A 16108-nucleotide genomic window follows, 5' to 3' on the forward strand; every position below is an offset into this window, starting at 1 on the left:
GCAGTGAGCTATATGATGTACCCAGTGCCTAATGTATGACTAGCGGATAGTTTCAGGTGCATGACTCCAAGAAGGCTGTGGCTGTTCAGAGTGCATGGCTGGGAGCGGTGACTGACATATTTAGGAAATTGCTTTGCACTGTAATCGTGGATTTTCTAGTTCAGGGAGCCATGAACTGTGTATTGGAAAAAATGACTGCCTCCAAATCATAGAATTCAGTGCTGGAGTCAAAACTTGGGAAATAGGGAGACAAGATCTCACACTGGCTTAAATGAAAAGTCCAGGTAGGACCAGCTTCAGGTATGGCTAGCTCCAGGCATTCAAAAGTCATGTGGATAGTCTTTTATTGAATTTCTACAGTGTTCCTTGGGGTTAGAACAATGAACTGTATGCCCACCTCAGAGAGCTCATGATATAGGAGCTGAGATGCAGAAGGTAAAAAAGAATTCTAAGGAATGTGATATGTGTAATAATAGAGACGCTTACAAAATAAAAACCATAATTCAGAGGAAAAAGTGGCAAATATTTCTCAGGAGATGTAAACAAGAACTTCATTTAAAGTTAAACGTTGAATATTGTTTTGAAGGAGAAGCAGGAATTTTGCAGACAGACAGATTGATAAGAAATGGTTAATTGCCTTGGATATGGCATTTGGGAGGTCTGTATTTGAGTTCCAGCTCTGGGGGTCTTAGTTTCCTTGTGTGGAGCTACTGAGTTCATAGCATTGTCATGAGGGCCTGATGAGTGGCGGGTGCACAGAGCTTACACGGGGCCTGGCCCAGCGTGAGTCCTCCCCGCCTGTCAGCTGTCACTCCACTTGTATAGACTGCCCTGTTGGACCTGACTACTGACACGTAGAACTTGGAATTAGGGGTTGGCATCAGCCACAATAAAACCAGCTGGCATTTATTGAGTGCTTACTTTGTACCACATGCTTCATTCAGAGCTTCATTTGACTTATCAAATCTTCCCTACAGCCCCAAGTAGTAGGAAAATCATCATCTTCATCTCACAGATTAGGAAACAGAAGCTTTGAGAATTTAAGGGGTCTGCCAGTGTAAGCAGGTTAGTGAATGGTGGCTGAGTATCCTCCCCCCGAGGCTATCTTATTCCAGTGCTGTGGGTTTAAGCATTACACTCTATCTCCTCTTACTTAGCATGCCATTATTAACCCCCTCCCCGCCATGGACTTGGCTTCTGGGTGCCCCCACTGACCCCCATTCTGAGTGCCACACCACTTCTTCTAAAGACATGGTTTGGAGTGCTCCAGTGTTTGTGTATGGTCAGGTGCTATGCTGCTACTCTGGGCATTAACCTCTCGGACCCTGTGCTTCCTTGCAGGTGAGCCTTCCAGGTGGTCATCCTCCCATTGTGATTGCTGCTGCAAGAACGGCAAGGGGGACAAAGAAGGGGAGAGTGGCACGTCTTGCAATGACCTCTCCACCTCCAGCTGCGACAGCCAGTCTGAGGCCAGCTCTCCCCAGGAGACGGTCATCTGTGGGCCCGTGACACGCCAGACCAACATCCAGACTCTGGACCGCCCCATCAAGAAGGGCCCCGTGCAGCTGATCCAACAGTCCGAGTTGCGGCGGAAAAGCGATCTGCTCCGGACTCTGACTTCGGGCTCCAGGGAGTCAAACATGAGCAGCAAAAAAAAAGCTGTCAAGGAGAAGCTCTCAATTGAGGAAGAGCTGGAGAAATGCATCCAGGATTTCCTCAAGATCAAAATTCCAGACCGGTTCCCCGAGAGAAAACATCCTTGGCAATCTGAACTGTTAAGGAAGTACCATCTATAGGGCAGGGCTGGGGGGGGTGGGAGGAGAAACAAACCGTGTAAGCATTTGGGAAGTCAACGTCCTAAAGGAAATTCACATTTGCAAAGAAAAACAACAACTGACAATACACATTTGTTAGAACACAATGCCCACTGATATACTACTGCCTATTTACCTGATTCACCTTAACACGTAACTTCACAGGGTAGATTTCTTTCCAGATGTGGAAGTGTAAGAAAACCTTTTTTGGCCTGTTTGTTTGTTTGTTTGTTTGTTAACTTGGTCCCATGTGCTGAGTACCTTACACGTAACGAGAACCAGCTCTAGGAAAGTAGCTGAGGGGCCTTGGGAGTCTCTTATCCCAGACTGGCTTTTCTCTCATCTCCTACCTCCCTCCTTTGAATGGGAGCATGGTAGAAAGATATCTGGCCTAATGGCATATGTTGGATTGTTTTCCTTTTCCTTTTCCGTTTCTTAAGGGGGGGAGGGGGGATGGCAGATTTGTATGGCTTCTCAGTCCAATCTATGATGTGACAGTTTCTGTGGACTCTGTATGCCTGAGGGTTTGTGCAACGCAAGTATAAAGAAGCATGTACACACACACACACACACACACAGCGCACAGGAGCCCAGGGCCCAGACGGCTGACAGGGTGCCCTGCTCCCAGCAGGCACTGTCTCAGAGCCCCGCACACAGAGGAGCCTCTGCTCTTTCCTTAAAACCCTTCTGGGAAGATTTCCCAGCCTCTCTTGGCAACACTTTCTAGCATCAAATAACCCTCCTCATCCAGAAATCGTTTTATTTCAAAATTAACACCCTTAGGCCCCATTTTACTAAGTTGCTCTTTCTCTGCAATCAGAGAGAGTGAGAAGAGCCAGTCAAACACTTTTTGTATTAAACAAACATTCGTATCCACAAAACCCCCTACTCAGTGGCTGCACACTCAGCCTTCCCTACCCGGTGTAGTTCCCAGTGTGGCCTTCCCACACAGTCCACATTAAATTCTCTGCACTCCCATGTAACTGTGGAAACAAGAACACCACACAGTTCACGCTTGAATCAGGGTCCAGCCTTTTGCTTCTTTTAGAGGGAATTGTATTCTTCGCGCCTCCGAATGATCACTCGTAAGTTCGCACAACTGCAGTGCGACATCACTGCTTTCCTGTAGACAGCTGTGTTTGCGCTGGGATTCCGGGACTTGGCTGTGTCCATACGAGGACTGGCTGTCATGTCTAAACATGCTCTCATGTCTAAACAACTCAACCAGATAACTGGAGCTCCAAAACTGAGGTTTTGACTTTCTAAATTATCTTTTGTGATTGCATCCTTGACCTTTATAGACACAGCCAAAAATAAACTTAATAGCCATCCAGCCATGTGACTCTGAGTCTATTAATGCATCAATTGCTTTTCCATAGACTTGTGGTAAATGAAGATTAAGAGACCAGGTTTTATTTTTAGCATTCCTCATGCATTTCAGTGGGAACTGAAAAATAATTGGTCAAAAATTATTTTTGTGCCAAGGACTCCTAATATTTTAAATGGTGTGTTTGTATGTCTGTGTATGTATCACAGGTAATAAAGGCAACTGGATGATGTCTGTAGGGGAGGAAATAATGACCAATTGCTTCCTTTGGAAATCTTTTATTGATGCCTTTTTATTATGTAAGAGGCTCAAGCCTCTGTCTTGATTCCTATTATGAGTGCCCATTAGCACAGGCCTCTGTTTCTGAATTTTTGTAATTCTTGCCTTTACACCTGTGCAACAGACTCAGCCAGTGTTTCCTTGTCGTGATGATTTGAATAGAGTGTAAAGTTCTACTTAAGTGAAAAAGAAGGTGTATTGGGGAGTTGAGTCATCAAGAGAATTATGATTTATGAGTTTAAGTGGTTTTTCTTTTATGCATTAATATATTAGCAGACATTTGCTCTTAACTGCAACATAGCTTTGCAAAGCTTACCAATATGTCTTCATTGTTTTCAATGCTTCTTAACAACACATCAAAATACCATCCTACTCATAATAAAGGATCCTGCAAAGAATCAAAGAACTAGTAGGTCAAGAAAAAGTTGAATTTGATCAAAATACCCTCAAATTTACTTTGGTCAAATGACTCTTGTGACCCTCCTAGAAGTGCTGTCAGAGTCAGGCTTACCCAAATGACCAAGGTCCCAGCCTCCTCCAATTTCAGACCCGACTTGAGTGGCATCGAGATGAAGATACCCTTGTAGGAAGTGGAGAACTAATGTGACGGTAGTCGGCCCACTGCTTTGACTACATACTTTAAATAGGAAATTACATGCGTCAAAGAAATTGTCATGGCGTTATTTCTGTCCCTTGACCTGTCATGACTGTTTTCTGCATAGGCACTCTGTACCCTCAGTGAACCCAACTAGGGTAGAAAAGCTGTTTAAAACAAAACATCATCATCCGGCTCAGTCACTCACCCCACGTAGACCGAACGGCTAAGACCACAGGATGCTCATTTGCTTGGCTGCTGCTCTAGAGATGGACGTAGGTCTGGTCAGGAAGAAAACTCAGAGGAGGCACCGAGTAAGTGGCCACCTTCAGACCGAGTGTGAGTGCAGTTGTTAAGAAGTGATGTGTATGCAGCCTGCGACGTGGAAAATGAGTTCTGGGCAAGGGAGTTACGGATTAAATTCTCTAGCGGTAGTCACTGGGATTCAGGTCTGTTTCCCTGAACTTAAAGTTCTTTTGAGAACTTTTAGTTCAATTCTGGACAGAACAATAGCGGTGGCTCCCTTCTTGAATACTGGTTATGACAAGGGCCGTCAGTTGCTGATATGAAGAAACTAATAGCATCCAGTAGGTCAAGTGAATGAGGAGTCACCCATGCGGAGACCCAGCCTGGGTTGCCTCCTGGGAAACCCTGCTGTCTAAAATTCGGTGAACTTGAGGAGGTTGTCCCCTACATGTGTGTGGTTCTCCTGAAGGCAGACACATATATGTATGAAGTCCTCCTGCACCTCGTCAAGAAGGGAGTGACCTGTGTTCATCAGAAAAAGGGGAAGACAGGAGAGCAAGCCGTGAGATCCTGTGGTAGTGTGCGCTCTCCCTCCCCTTCCCCCGCTAGGAAACAACTGCACTGAGATGTGGGCATAAAACGGCAAAGTGACATGGCTTCCAAAGTGCACAGTGATGTTATCCTTTGTAATTGTAGGCACCGTTATCTTGCTGGAAGTGCATGCGTGGCAGATTAAAATAAAAGGGGAACGATGCACAAACCCTAAGTGTTCCCCTCACTCTTTCTTCCTCCCTAGCTGTGTTTACCCTGAACTGGTTCATTTGGGGGGTGCATATTTATTAAAGGGGAGTCAACATGGGGTTTTCACTTTTCAGTCGGCCTTGTTTGGTTCTGAGGCATCTTTCCCCGTAGGCACAGATGTGTGTCGCTCATTCCGGGTCCTCTGAGTTGCCACTGCTCGAGCTTCTGGAATACTTTTGCTTTTCTGGGTTTTCAATTCCTCTCTGATTATCCTTTGTCTATGCCAAGCAAAACATTCTCCAGTGAGAAAATCAAAGGCATATATGATGTTTTGCAAAATTACTTGATTCCAGCTCCCATGAACGGGAGCCAAACTTTGATTCTCATACATTTTCCTTCACGACAGTTTCCACCTTCCCACTCTGTGGTTTCCACAGTGAATTAACCCAGAGCACTTGAACGCTGGTATTTCTGCCGTGCCCTGGAAGATGTCAAGCTGTGGAATCTGACTAACCTTGGCCTGCTAGGTGATCTTTACTAGAATTACCAAGACTCTTTGTGAACTCTCAGGTGGAATTCTTTGTCACCTTCGCCTGACATAGCAATTTTCAAAGAAAAAATGAAGGAGGTTATTTTTCCCCCCAGTGACAGTCTGGAAGATAAATGTTTTTTTTTCCCAATTTACATGCTGAGTTACAGGTGCAGCATGGACCATTTCTCTCTCTAATGTCTTGATATTGGTGGTATCTTGCAATCTTGATGGCCCACTGTTTCAATTCTTTTTTTTATTTTCTTCTATGTTGTCAAAATACCACACTAGAGGAAGAATCAGAGTGAGCATCCTGTGTTCCAAGTTAACATCAAGTTAGGTGTCGTTTGTGTAGGATGACACAGTGATTAATGTCTGCAGAGAAGTTAGACCGGATGAAACCTGCTGGAATGAGTCTGATTTATATTGCTTTCATCATTCTGGTTCCCAATGAAGTGGTTATTGCTCTCCACCTCTACTGAAAGAATAGAGTCTTAAACATTAATAACCATAGCGTCTCGATGTGACCACAGAAAGTATTTGTCTTAAATGTCTGTTTTTCTCATTTTGCTATACCCATCAGCATGGAGGTTCTTTCTTCAGTGACCTCCATCGCAAACTTTTTGGCAGTGTTTTTCAACCCTTGGTGTGCCCAAAAGTCACGTGTGGCACTTGTTAAAAATTCCTAAGTCTAACCCCTGAGAGTCTTCAGAAACGTCAAGTGGGGCGAAGGTATCTGCATTTGGGGCTAGTATTCTTAATAATTTGGATGGGATGGTCTGTGGACCTTACTTCGGGAAACTCTGCTATTTTAGAGACTACACAGGGGTCAGCTTGTCTCTCACTTGCTAGTCGCACTTCCTTTCCACTACAAATACATCAGAGCGTGCATTGCCTGCTAAGAGAAAAGGCCCAAAGAAGCCCACTCCAGGGCTCGGGCAGAGTGAGTTTCCCAGATCGTTTTGCCCTTCTGTCCGTCATCCATAACCTCTTGTCCATTTTGCATGTGCTTGTACCTTTTGCTTATTTATTTATTTTTACCGAACTAAAAGCCTGTATAAATAGTTCTGCCCCTGGGTAGAGGGGAGCACATCTCTGAGTGAGATGTATCCTAATGATGCCCAACAGGCAATAAAAACAATTAACTCACCCAAGGAGAGAAGGAGAGCTCATCTCCAGGCCCCTAGGCAGTTGGAGTCAGGAGCTGGACAGTGATCTCTAATTCCATCCTGTGTGAGGACCCGTGAGGTAGGTCCATTATGAACATATGCACGTGTCACCGATAGCACTATACGATGATCAGTGGATTTAGCTGTGTTTCACCAGTAAAATGCTTTGAATTGCTATGTTTGTCCAATTTGACTCACACAGGACTATGAAGCTGTCAGAGAGTTGAAGACCCTGATCCCCAACATTAACTAAAAACTTCAAGCAAACCCTGGAGAGAGACTAAATATAAAAAGAGAAATAAAGAGTGACTTCAAACCAGTAGTCATATTCCGTGTATGGTGGCACAGAGTTCTGTAACTTTCTAGTCTCTCTGACAGGGGAGATGGCCCTACCCTGACTGTTCGGACAGAAACCCTTTGGAGGGCTTCAGTGGTCTGGCTGGCTCTGTCCCCATAACAATAACTGGGGAGGCACCACTTTCCCTCACCCTGTAAGAAATAGAGAACGAATGGCTTACATTCACGTTTGTCGAGACTGTCAATGAATATTTAGATATCACTACTGCCCAGGGAAAGTGGACAATGGCTAATGAAACCAATGAGCTTGAGCCACGAGTTCAGATTACTTGGCCATGATTTCTAAAACTGTGGGGTTTGATTCTGCTTGCCTTCCCTCTTCTACTTCCCAAGGGGGACCCCTTTACTGCCCTGGCTTTGTAACCTTTTAAAAACATGTTCCTCTTTGTGAACAAATTATGTTGTTTATTGGCTAAAGAATTTTTGGTTCCTTAACTCTCCTTCTTCATTGACTTTGCAAAGGTGAAGGGAAATGTGCCCTGGCCCAGCAACTATCAAGGGGTTGGTTTGGGGACAGGGGCGGTGATTCTCCTGCTAATCAGCACCTCGGGCCAACTGGAGGATTTAGTAAGTCTCCTTTCTCCTGCAGCCTCTTCCGTCTTGTCAGTTTATTCTTAGCATTGACCTTTAAGGTAATTCGCCTGCATTTGGACAATAAAAACCAACATTACTCCCGACTCTCTCCCTGCTGGTGTGGACTCCATCCATCACATGTGGAAGCAGGGTTGGTGCACTAGTAGCGGAGAAGGTTTGCTTTGTAATTGCACTTATGGGTGAACGTGTGAGCACATGAGTGTGCATGTACACACACATGCAGTTTTTAGGTTGGTGGTGAGTCAGTCATTGGCTAAGGCTGGTGGAGACAGTCTTGAGTTACGAAGTTTCACAGTTTTTAACTCAGCACAGCAGTAGCTACTGAGGGTGTTGGTCCTTGAGAATGTTGAGTAAAGCTGATCTCCTGATGTGAAATTCAAACAGGTTTCTGGGTAAAAGTCAAACTTATTTTCATTTGTATAGTGAACTAGTGGTGCCTTCCTCAAAAAAAGAAAAGAAAGGAACAAGAAAGAGAAAAGGAATGTTTTGAAATCTAAAACAAATTGAGGATTCACATGGAGCATCTGTAGTTTCTCTCAGCTGCAGCCAGTGGTCAGGGGTTTGTGGCTGTGCGTGAGAAACAGGGACAATGTCACTGGGTGCTGTCTCTGATTCGGTGGGTTATGTGCATTTAAAGTGGTGACTGTCACAGGGGCTTGATTTTGCATCCCACGGGACATTTGTCAATGCCTGGGGATAGTTTTGATTGTTGTGATGTGAGAGGTATTACAGGCATTGCATGAAAAAAGACCAGGGCCGCTGTTAAACACCCCACGGTGCACAGGGGAGCCCCCACAGTGAAGGATTATTCAGCCCCACATGTCAGTAGGACTGAGGTTGAGGAACCTGAGTTAAGTAAGGGTTGGCTCAAATTTTTCAAGGCATTCTTACCATGTAGACAAAGACCTTTGGATCAAGAGATAGGATGAAATAGAAGAAGAATAATTAATCATTGGTACCACCTTAAAGCTGTCCAGGGTTTACCTGACATTAAATACAACTATCTCTTTGTACAGGTGTAATTTAGAGGGAGATTTAGAGGGAGAAATGCATCCTTTTTTCCCGGGCTGCGGTGGTGATGGGCAGGTCTGTGGTCTAGGTCTCAGTATTCTGCTTCAGTCTCTTTCTGCTTCTGAAAAATGATAACTCAGTGGAGACAGAAACCTTCTAACAGCTAAATGTGTTTGTTACGAAGCACAACGGGAGCACTCTCAGTTCACCTGACCCTATCAGAGATGTTTTGAACCTGAATAATGGCAAACAGAAGGTGCTCTCAGAAATGAAACGGATAAAAGGGAGCAACTAGGGTTAGAAGATGCCAATGATTTCATTGCCTTTAACTGCTCATTGTGGACGTTGTTTAAGCTTAGCCCCTCACTAGCAATAACCCTTAGATCTTGGAAAACGTGATCCTCTGACTCACACAGGTGGGTCCATGTCCTCGTCTTCAAAGATGCAAAAAGTCTAAGCACAGATCCTGGCTACTTAGCCTTATGTCATGTGTATGTACTGACTTTATTAGGACACAAAACGTATTTGTGTCCTAAATAATTTGACATTTTTCTTTTAATTTATCATACCAACCTCCCAGTGATAGAATAAAGGCTGGCACATTCTATCCCCACTGCATACAGAGGAAACTGAGGACCCAGGGAGCTGGGTAGCATAAATGTATTCATCTGTTCATTCATCGATTCAGCAGGTATTTGCTGTGTGCATTTGATCCTGCAGGTCACCGCGGTGAGATTCTGCTAGAGAATCAAACTTGGGATATAGAACTTGAATTCAAATTGCCTAAATCTAGACTGACATTATTTCCTTACGTAGTTCTGATCAACATTCCAGACTTATAGTTTAAATATGGTTATAAATAATGTATATTAAGGAATTACTATTATGTACTGGAAACTCCACTAAGTGCTTCATACGCCCTAGCACTGTCTGACCCAGTGAAATAGGCCCTGTTCTCATCCTCTTTTGCAGGTGAGGTAAAGCATAGGTAAAGTGGCACAAAATTCCATGGTGGCAGGCCCAGTTTATCCTCTGGGTTAAGCCACCCAAAGGCTGATGGCTTAACCGCATCGCATCATAACCTTTTCCTGCCACATTTTCATTTCTTCTCCTCCATGCAAAAGGCAGTGAGGAAGAATCCAGACTGACACCCTCCTGAACGTTATTGACTATTTTCAATGGCAAACTCTGATAGCAGGCATCTCCCCAGGAAACAAAGGAAAGGCAGACTTGGAGGGGCACTTTTGCCTAGCACAAACTGTACTTTATGGCAGGAGTCTGATCGAGGAGCAGCAATATGGTAGACCAGGCAGCTGGTGAGCACGAATACCCTGTGAAACCCAAAGCGGCCAGACAGCTTCCCCCCAGGAGGACTGCACCTGCCACCACTCGCGGTGCCGTTTCCATGTTACCGGGGCCAATTTCATGAGAAGTGAAGTAGGCAGATGTGCCTGTGTGTGTGTGTGTGTGTGTACAAGGACGTATCTGCCATTGTCATCTTTTGGCTTTTTAAGCAATCGTGGGCTTTGTTCAAGACAGGTCAGGAATCCAGGTGTGACTGGCTGCTCCCAGCATGTTGTCACCACTGTGCTAAGTTGGGAAAATGAGAGACAGCTGCAGAAAAGAGGCGGCACTGAGATATGTGAGTGTGCACGAGAGGCGTGTATGTGTGTGTGTGTGCGTGTGTGTTGCCTATGTGTGTTCCTGTAGAAAATTTTGTGTATATGTGTATATATATTTGTACATCCAAATGTATATAGCTATATCTATACTTATGTATACATACATAAATGAATCTCATAGTTTGTAACTTTGGAATTTTGAGTTTGACAAATGATGATGATTTATATTTGGTTTTCTAGATAGTTTAATATAGTTATATTTTCCAAAATTCTCTTTAACTAGGAGTGTATGAATTTATTTATGGTACAGAAACTATGATTAAAATACTTTGGTTTAACATCTATTGATACAAAACCAAACAAAAGTGCATTTGAGGAAAAGCCAAGCTCGTAAAAACTGGCTTTCTTATTTGAATCATTTGTTGGAATTTCAAACTGTGTTGCAAACATGTTCATTCAAAAGAAGACCCATCCTCACTGAATGAATGTGATAACGTTTAGGGGGAAAATAAAGACATATAGGTCTGTGACAGCACAACTCCGATGGCCATCAAGCTGATGGCACTTCACCAACACATCGGTTCCTTCACTCTCTCCTCACTGCTTTTTACGTCATCACTCATGGGGGTCCCTGTAGCCCTATACACTTTGTAGTTGGAGCTAATGATCTGTTTAATTATTTTAAACCTGTAGTAAATAATTTATAACATGTACATTGTAAATATATATGAAAGCTCAAGGGCACATTGTAATAATAACCAAACACTTTCTGAACTCCTGCAAATCACCCTTTCAGCCTGTTTCAAACAGATACCATAATAGTTGCTCAAAGAAGGAACAAAATAGTGAAATGAAAGAAAATATTAATGATCTATTTTGGCATCCTGTGGGCATAATGACCAAATGACTAAAGTTTGGGTACTCTTAAGGAGACAGTAACTTATGTTTTCATTCATAGTGATGTGCTTTGCATATTTTGAAGACTGTGAAAAGTGTTTTTTGGTCAACCTATGCAAACCAGAATGTTGGCACACGAGCCCAGACCGTCAGAGCCTCAGCCCGGCTCTCCGCCCAGGGCTCCGCTGAGAGTCTGAGTGCAGAGTCCCCTCCTCCTGGGACCCGTCAGGTCGGCCCGCACAGTCAGAAGCCTCTGCAATCTAATCCAGCACGATCGTTCATTTTTTCCTCATAAGCTCCCTGGAGATGTGATCTTAAAAGCGTATGAAAGAAAATTAATTTCTTAGCAATCAAATGTTCTAATTAGGTTTAAGAACACGTGAAGGAGGACTGGCTGTTTTTCTGCAAGTTTTGGAGCACAGAGGAAGGTTTTACATTATCTCTGGCTTCAGGTTCCTCTAACATTTTCTTTTATTTATTTGTAATTCCAAAGGAGAATGTTAAATCAGGAGAATTTTCCTTAAAATATTCTGCTTAGTTTGGAAACAGACAGATTCACTTATTTTTGTAATCCATGGGGATGTTGAGAGGGGGCGGTGCCCACCCCTCATTACCCTGTTTCTGATCTAAGGAAAAGGGTCCGTGAACGAGGGCGTGGCCTCGTGCTTAACGCACACAAACGCCGCGCGGGGAAGCCCGCTGAGCGTCCCGCTGGAGGCTGTTCAGGGGATCAGCTATGAGTGAGTCACCACTTAGATTAGTGATGGCACTCAGCTTGTTTCTCTTACGGGCACTTAGTCCATGAAATCAACTCTTTGTGTTGCCTGAAGGAATTGGACTAATGATCTTAGTTGAATTCCTGTTCCCCTCATCATTCAGAACCAGCTGAGCACAAACCTAACAAACACAATAATTGGTCCCAATTAAATCGACATGTTTAAATATTATCAGCACCATCCTGGACACTCGCAAAGACCCTGTTGCTTAGGTTACATAGAGACCTCCAATACAATCTGCCAGGGAGTATCAGACTCCTCCTCCCAAGTCCGTTCCTGATGCTGTGAAGGTGACGTCACCACACAGGGAGGAGCCTGTGTTTTGCTGGGGCCAATACTGAGTGGTGTTCTGTTGGGGCTTTGCTCAAGTTCCTTTTCCCTGACCTCATTCAAGTGCTTGATGGCCTGGGTCCGTTAGCTGCACACTGATGTATCCCAAGTGACACCCACTGAATTACCTCTTTTCCTTTACAAAGCAGTTCGCTTGTACATAAGTGTAATGTCAACTGTTTACAGGTTCTCTTTGTGTGTAATTGTGATAGCAGATTTAGCTCAAACTTTAAAGGAATCTGTTTACCGAATGGTGTTCAAATGAATGTGCTTATTGCAATATAAACATCGTTAATTCTGGACTCACACAAATGCATGTCTACACGTCGCCAACTCCCAGCAGCTCGGTTATCCAGCAGTCTGTGAATAGCAAATATACATAACCTACTGTGACTCTGATAACTCAGTGACTGTTATTACCTTGGTATGTAACACTGTAGATTTTAGCCTGCTGTATTTCTTTCTTACCTTTTTGTTTTTGCGAGAGAAACACGGTAAACGATAGTACTACTAATTGTCCCAATGGAATTGCACACCGTTTTGGTGACCATGGGTCCACCCAAAAGGCAGCTGCCTATTGCTGGGACAATGGCCCTGAGCAACAGATAAATACATACATACATATCTATGTTTGCAACATCTACAATGCTAATTACTACCGTCTATTCTCACTGCCAATGGAACAAATTACTATTTTCTCTGGAATCACTGATGGACTATAAAAACCTTAATTTGCTATTAACTGCTTTCCTGTTCTGTTCAGTTGTTATAATATGGTAAATGATACAGGTGCAGTATCAGTATTGTAAAACTGTGTGGTAAAAACTACAAAAGTTATTCTGTGGATATATTTTAAGAGGCAGACAAGAAGATATATTTCAGATTTCTTGTGTGAATATAATTACAGACATAGGTAACTATTTTTATGTGTTTCCATAAATGACTCCATTTCATATACATTGTAATTTAGCACTGATCATAATAAATCATTTGGTAACATTTAGTTGTTATATATCTATATCTATTTTCAATATTCATAAGAGACTGATGATTCAACATTATTTCATGCTAACTCAAGAATTCTAGATGAAAGGTAATTACCATGGCAATCAGTTTATTTCTGGTTTGCCATGGCAGCTTGCTGGATGGGGGCATAAAAAAGGAGACCTAATAAGCTGGTTATTTAGAATTCAGGAGTGAGACGGCGAGGAGGTGAGGCTTTGCCTCTGTCTCTTCTCAGTGGGGTGGCTTTACATTGTCAAGCCTCATTAAACCTTGGTTTCCTCATCTGTAAATAGGGAATAAAAATAATAGATACCTTATAAGGTTCCTGTGAGAATGATAGTAGATAACCCAAGTAGAGCATTTAGTACAGCATCTGTTACATTAAATAAATGTGTGATAGTCCCTATTCATCCTTTTTACTATTATCCAAAATGCACATTTAGAAAAGGAGTTCAGCTTCAGCACTCAGAACATCTATCTATTGTCTGTATTTGTATCTCAATCTATTTACATATCTATATATCTATATACTATATATCTATATCTCTCTGTATAATTTCTATCTTTAGCCTTTTAGGGCATTGCCAGCAAAGCCAAGCACTTAGTATATTTTCTAATCAAAAGGGAAAATTATAAGGAGAAAAAAGAGAATTCTACAGCTTGGAGGAGCTTCAGAAGTAATTTAGCCTTTCACCGCCGTGAGGTGTAAGCGGCAGAACACTTGTTTAAAGTATGCGCTGAAAACAGGAAGGGAATCAGATGATGTACGACCTGGGAAATGCAACCCTTTGCACCCTCCATTTTATAATTTTGAAATGTGCCTTTTAGTTAAAGCTCTGGGAGTTAGGCAGTGAAGGTGATTTCAAACTTTATTTAACCCAGAATCTCCCAGACTTCCCTCACCAGAGATCCTTCCGATGTTGAGGTATACACGCTGGGAAATTTAGCCCAGTCTCCTCCTTGTAGGAGCTGGAGCCCAGAGAGGGGGAGAGGAGGGATGGAAGTGTGGAGGTCCTGGGTCCAGAAGCCCCTCTCTCCACTCAGGCTACAGCACTTCCTCCCAGACCTCTCATGTCAATGACTAACAATGACAATGGCATTGTTCTGGAAAGCCCTTCTAAATTCGCAACATGGGTCCTGCACAGACCCCAGGTGAGAGTCCCATGTGGCACTGAAAGCCAGGCAGGTGTAAGGTGAGGACCCAGCGTAAGGAGTCCTTCCTCAGACTCAGTCACCCCTGAGATTGCTCAGGGTCAGGGCCTGCTTGGGCTGCCCTAAGCTATTATTAGAGATGGTTGCCATGGTGACACAGATGCTAGACCATGCTGTCCCTCAGCCACCAGAGAAATCTGAGCTTAGATAAACCAAAGTGGGAGAGGGGTTTTGGAGGAGAATTTTATTATGAATTCTTCTGTGGGAATCTGTGGATTTTCCTCCCGAAAACGTAGACAGAACCCCCCCCTGATGAGAAATTGCTTAAGTAGAGCCAAAACCTCATTAACTGCAGGTCACCAAGAAAGGTTCTGTCCCCACTGTCCCAGAACAATATAGGCCATGAAGGGTACACACCAAGAGCAAAGTTGGCTACAGGCTTACAGGCCACAGCTTTGAAGGGTGAACAATAGCGAGGAATTGGTTTGTCCCCATTGTTCTGCACTAAGTGCTCTGTAAATCAAAGGTCCTGAGGACACTCCTGGAACCTCTGCCATGTGGGTAGTGAGGACCCAAGGCTGCTCTCTCTACTGTCCTGGGAGCCTGGATGGAAAGGACGGTGTGTGGGGAGCCCACCCAGGACTATGCTGTTGGAGAACCAGGAGGAAGAGTCCCCCTCAAGCTCTTTGGATCGACTTGGGTGGTATATGTCTTTATCCATCTCAGCCCTGTAGTTCCAAAGACCTACACACAGTGTCATCCAAAAACTCACCTATCTGATGAATTGAGTTGAACAGGACTTGATTAGAGGGCTCATAGCTTTTGGAAGGAGGGCAGTGAAACAGGGAAAAACACCACCTTCTTGGATAATACGTCCCCTCTAATTGCAGGCCAAAGGCAGCCTTCGCTCCCATACCTACAAAACACCCAGAGTCCTGTGAGTCTTGGCCCCTGTGGCCACTGCCACAGGACATGTCACTATTGGTGTTTACCCTGGTAGGAGTGGATAACAACCCCTAGCCAGGCAGAGGCCCTTGGCTTCAAATAGACCAGACTCGCCTTTTGAAGCTTAAGAATCACAATGGGTCCACAGCAAAGGCCCAGGTTTTCCAAATGCTCCCAATCCCTGAGAGCTTCAGGCACATCCAGGAAGCTGTAGCTTAGTCTCAGTAACCTTGTCGTGAAAGCGTTACAAAAAGTCTTCAGCTTGTTTCCCCCTTTCTGCTGGCTCGAGATATGCCCCGTCCTCAGGATTACAAGAAGGAGAAAACTATTCAGCTTAAAGATGAGGTACTGAGTGGGACTGCTGCTCCTCTGTGAGCGGGCCTGGGCTCCAATGTGCTGTCGGACCCCACGGACTCCCTGGTGTTTTGAAGCAATGAGATCTTCCACCTCCAAGATGCAGAATCACAACACCACTCAAGCCTCGAACACAAACAGGTGATTCTTGTCTCTGTCTCTCCTGACTTCTCCAATTTTGTTTGCCTCTTTGCATTCCTGTTTCTCTCTTTACCCTGTTTGCTCTTTGTATGTCTGATATACAAAGTCAACATGTTCCATAAACCACAGCACCCCTTATCTGACACCCCACCCCACCCCACACTCCTCTCTAGGCCTTTGCTCCCTCACCTGATCTGAAAACAAGGACTTGGGAGGCAATGCTT

At 44.0% G+C, this 16108-nt stretch overlaps 1 protein-coding gene across 5 annotated transcripts in view; it reads left to right on the plus strand.

Annotated features, from left to right (window-relative positions):
* Window positions 1-13290, plus strand: part of KCTD16 (potassium channel tetramerization domain containing 16) — a 226305-nt gene extending 213015 nt beyond the window's left edge. For all 5 annotated transcript variants that reach the window (XM_028529010.2, XM_036014356.1, XM_028529011.2 and 2 more), the window contains one exon: window positions 1342-13290. In XM_028529010.2, coding sequence (XP_028384811.1) covers window positions 1342-1796 — 455 coding nt within the window. In that variant the 3' untranslated portion in view covers window positions 1797-13290. The remainder of the gene's footprint in view (window positions 1-1341) is intronic.
* Window positions 13291-16108: the final 2818 nt, after the last annotated feature.

The sequence above is a fragment of the Phyllostomus discolor genome, chromosome 13 (assembly GCF_004126475.2).
Source record: "Phyllostomus discolor isolate MPI-MPIP mPhyDis1 chromosome 13, mPhyDis1.pri.v3, whole genome shotgun sequence".
Lineage (NCBI taxonomy): Eukaryota > Metazoa > Chordata > Mammalia > Chiroptera > Phyllostomidae > Phyllostomus > Phyllostomus discolor.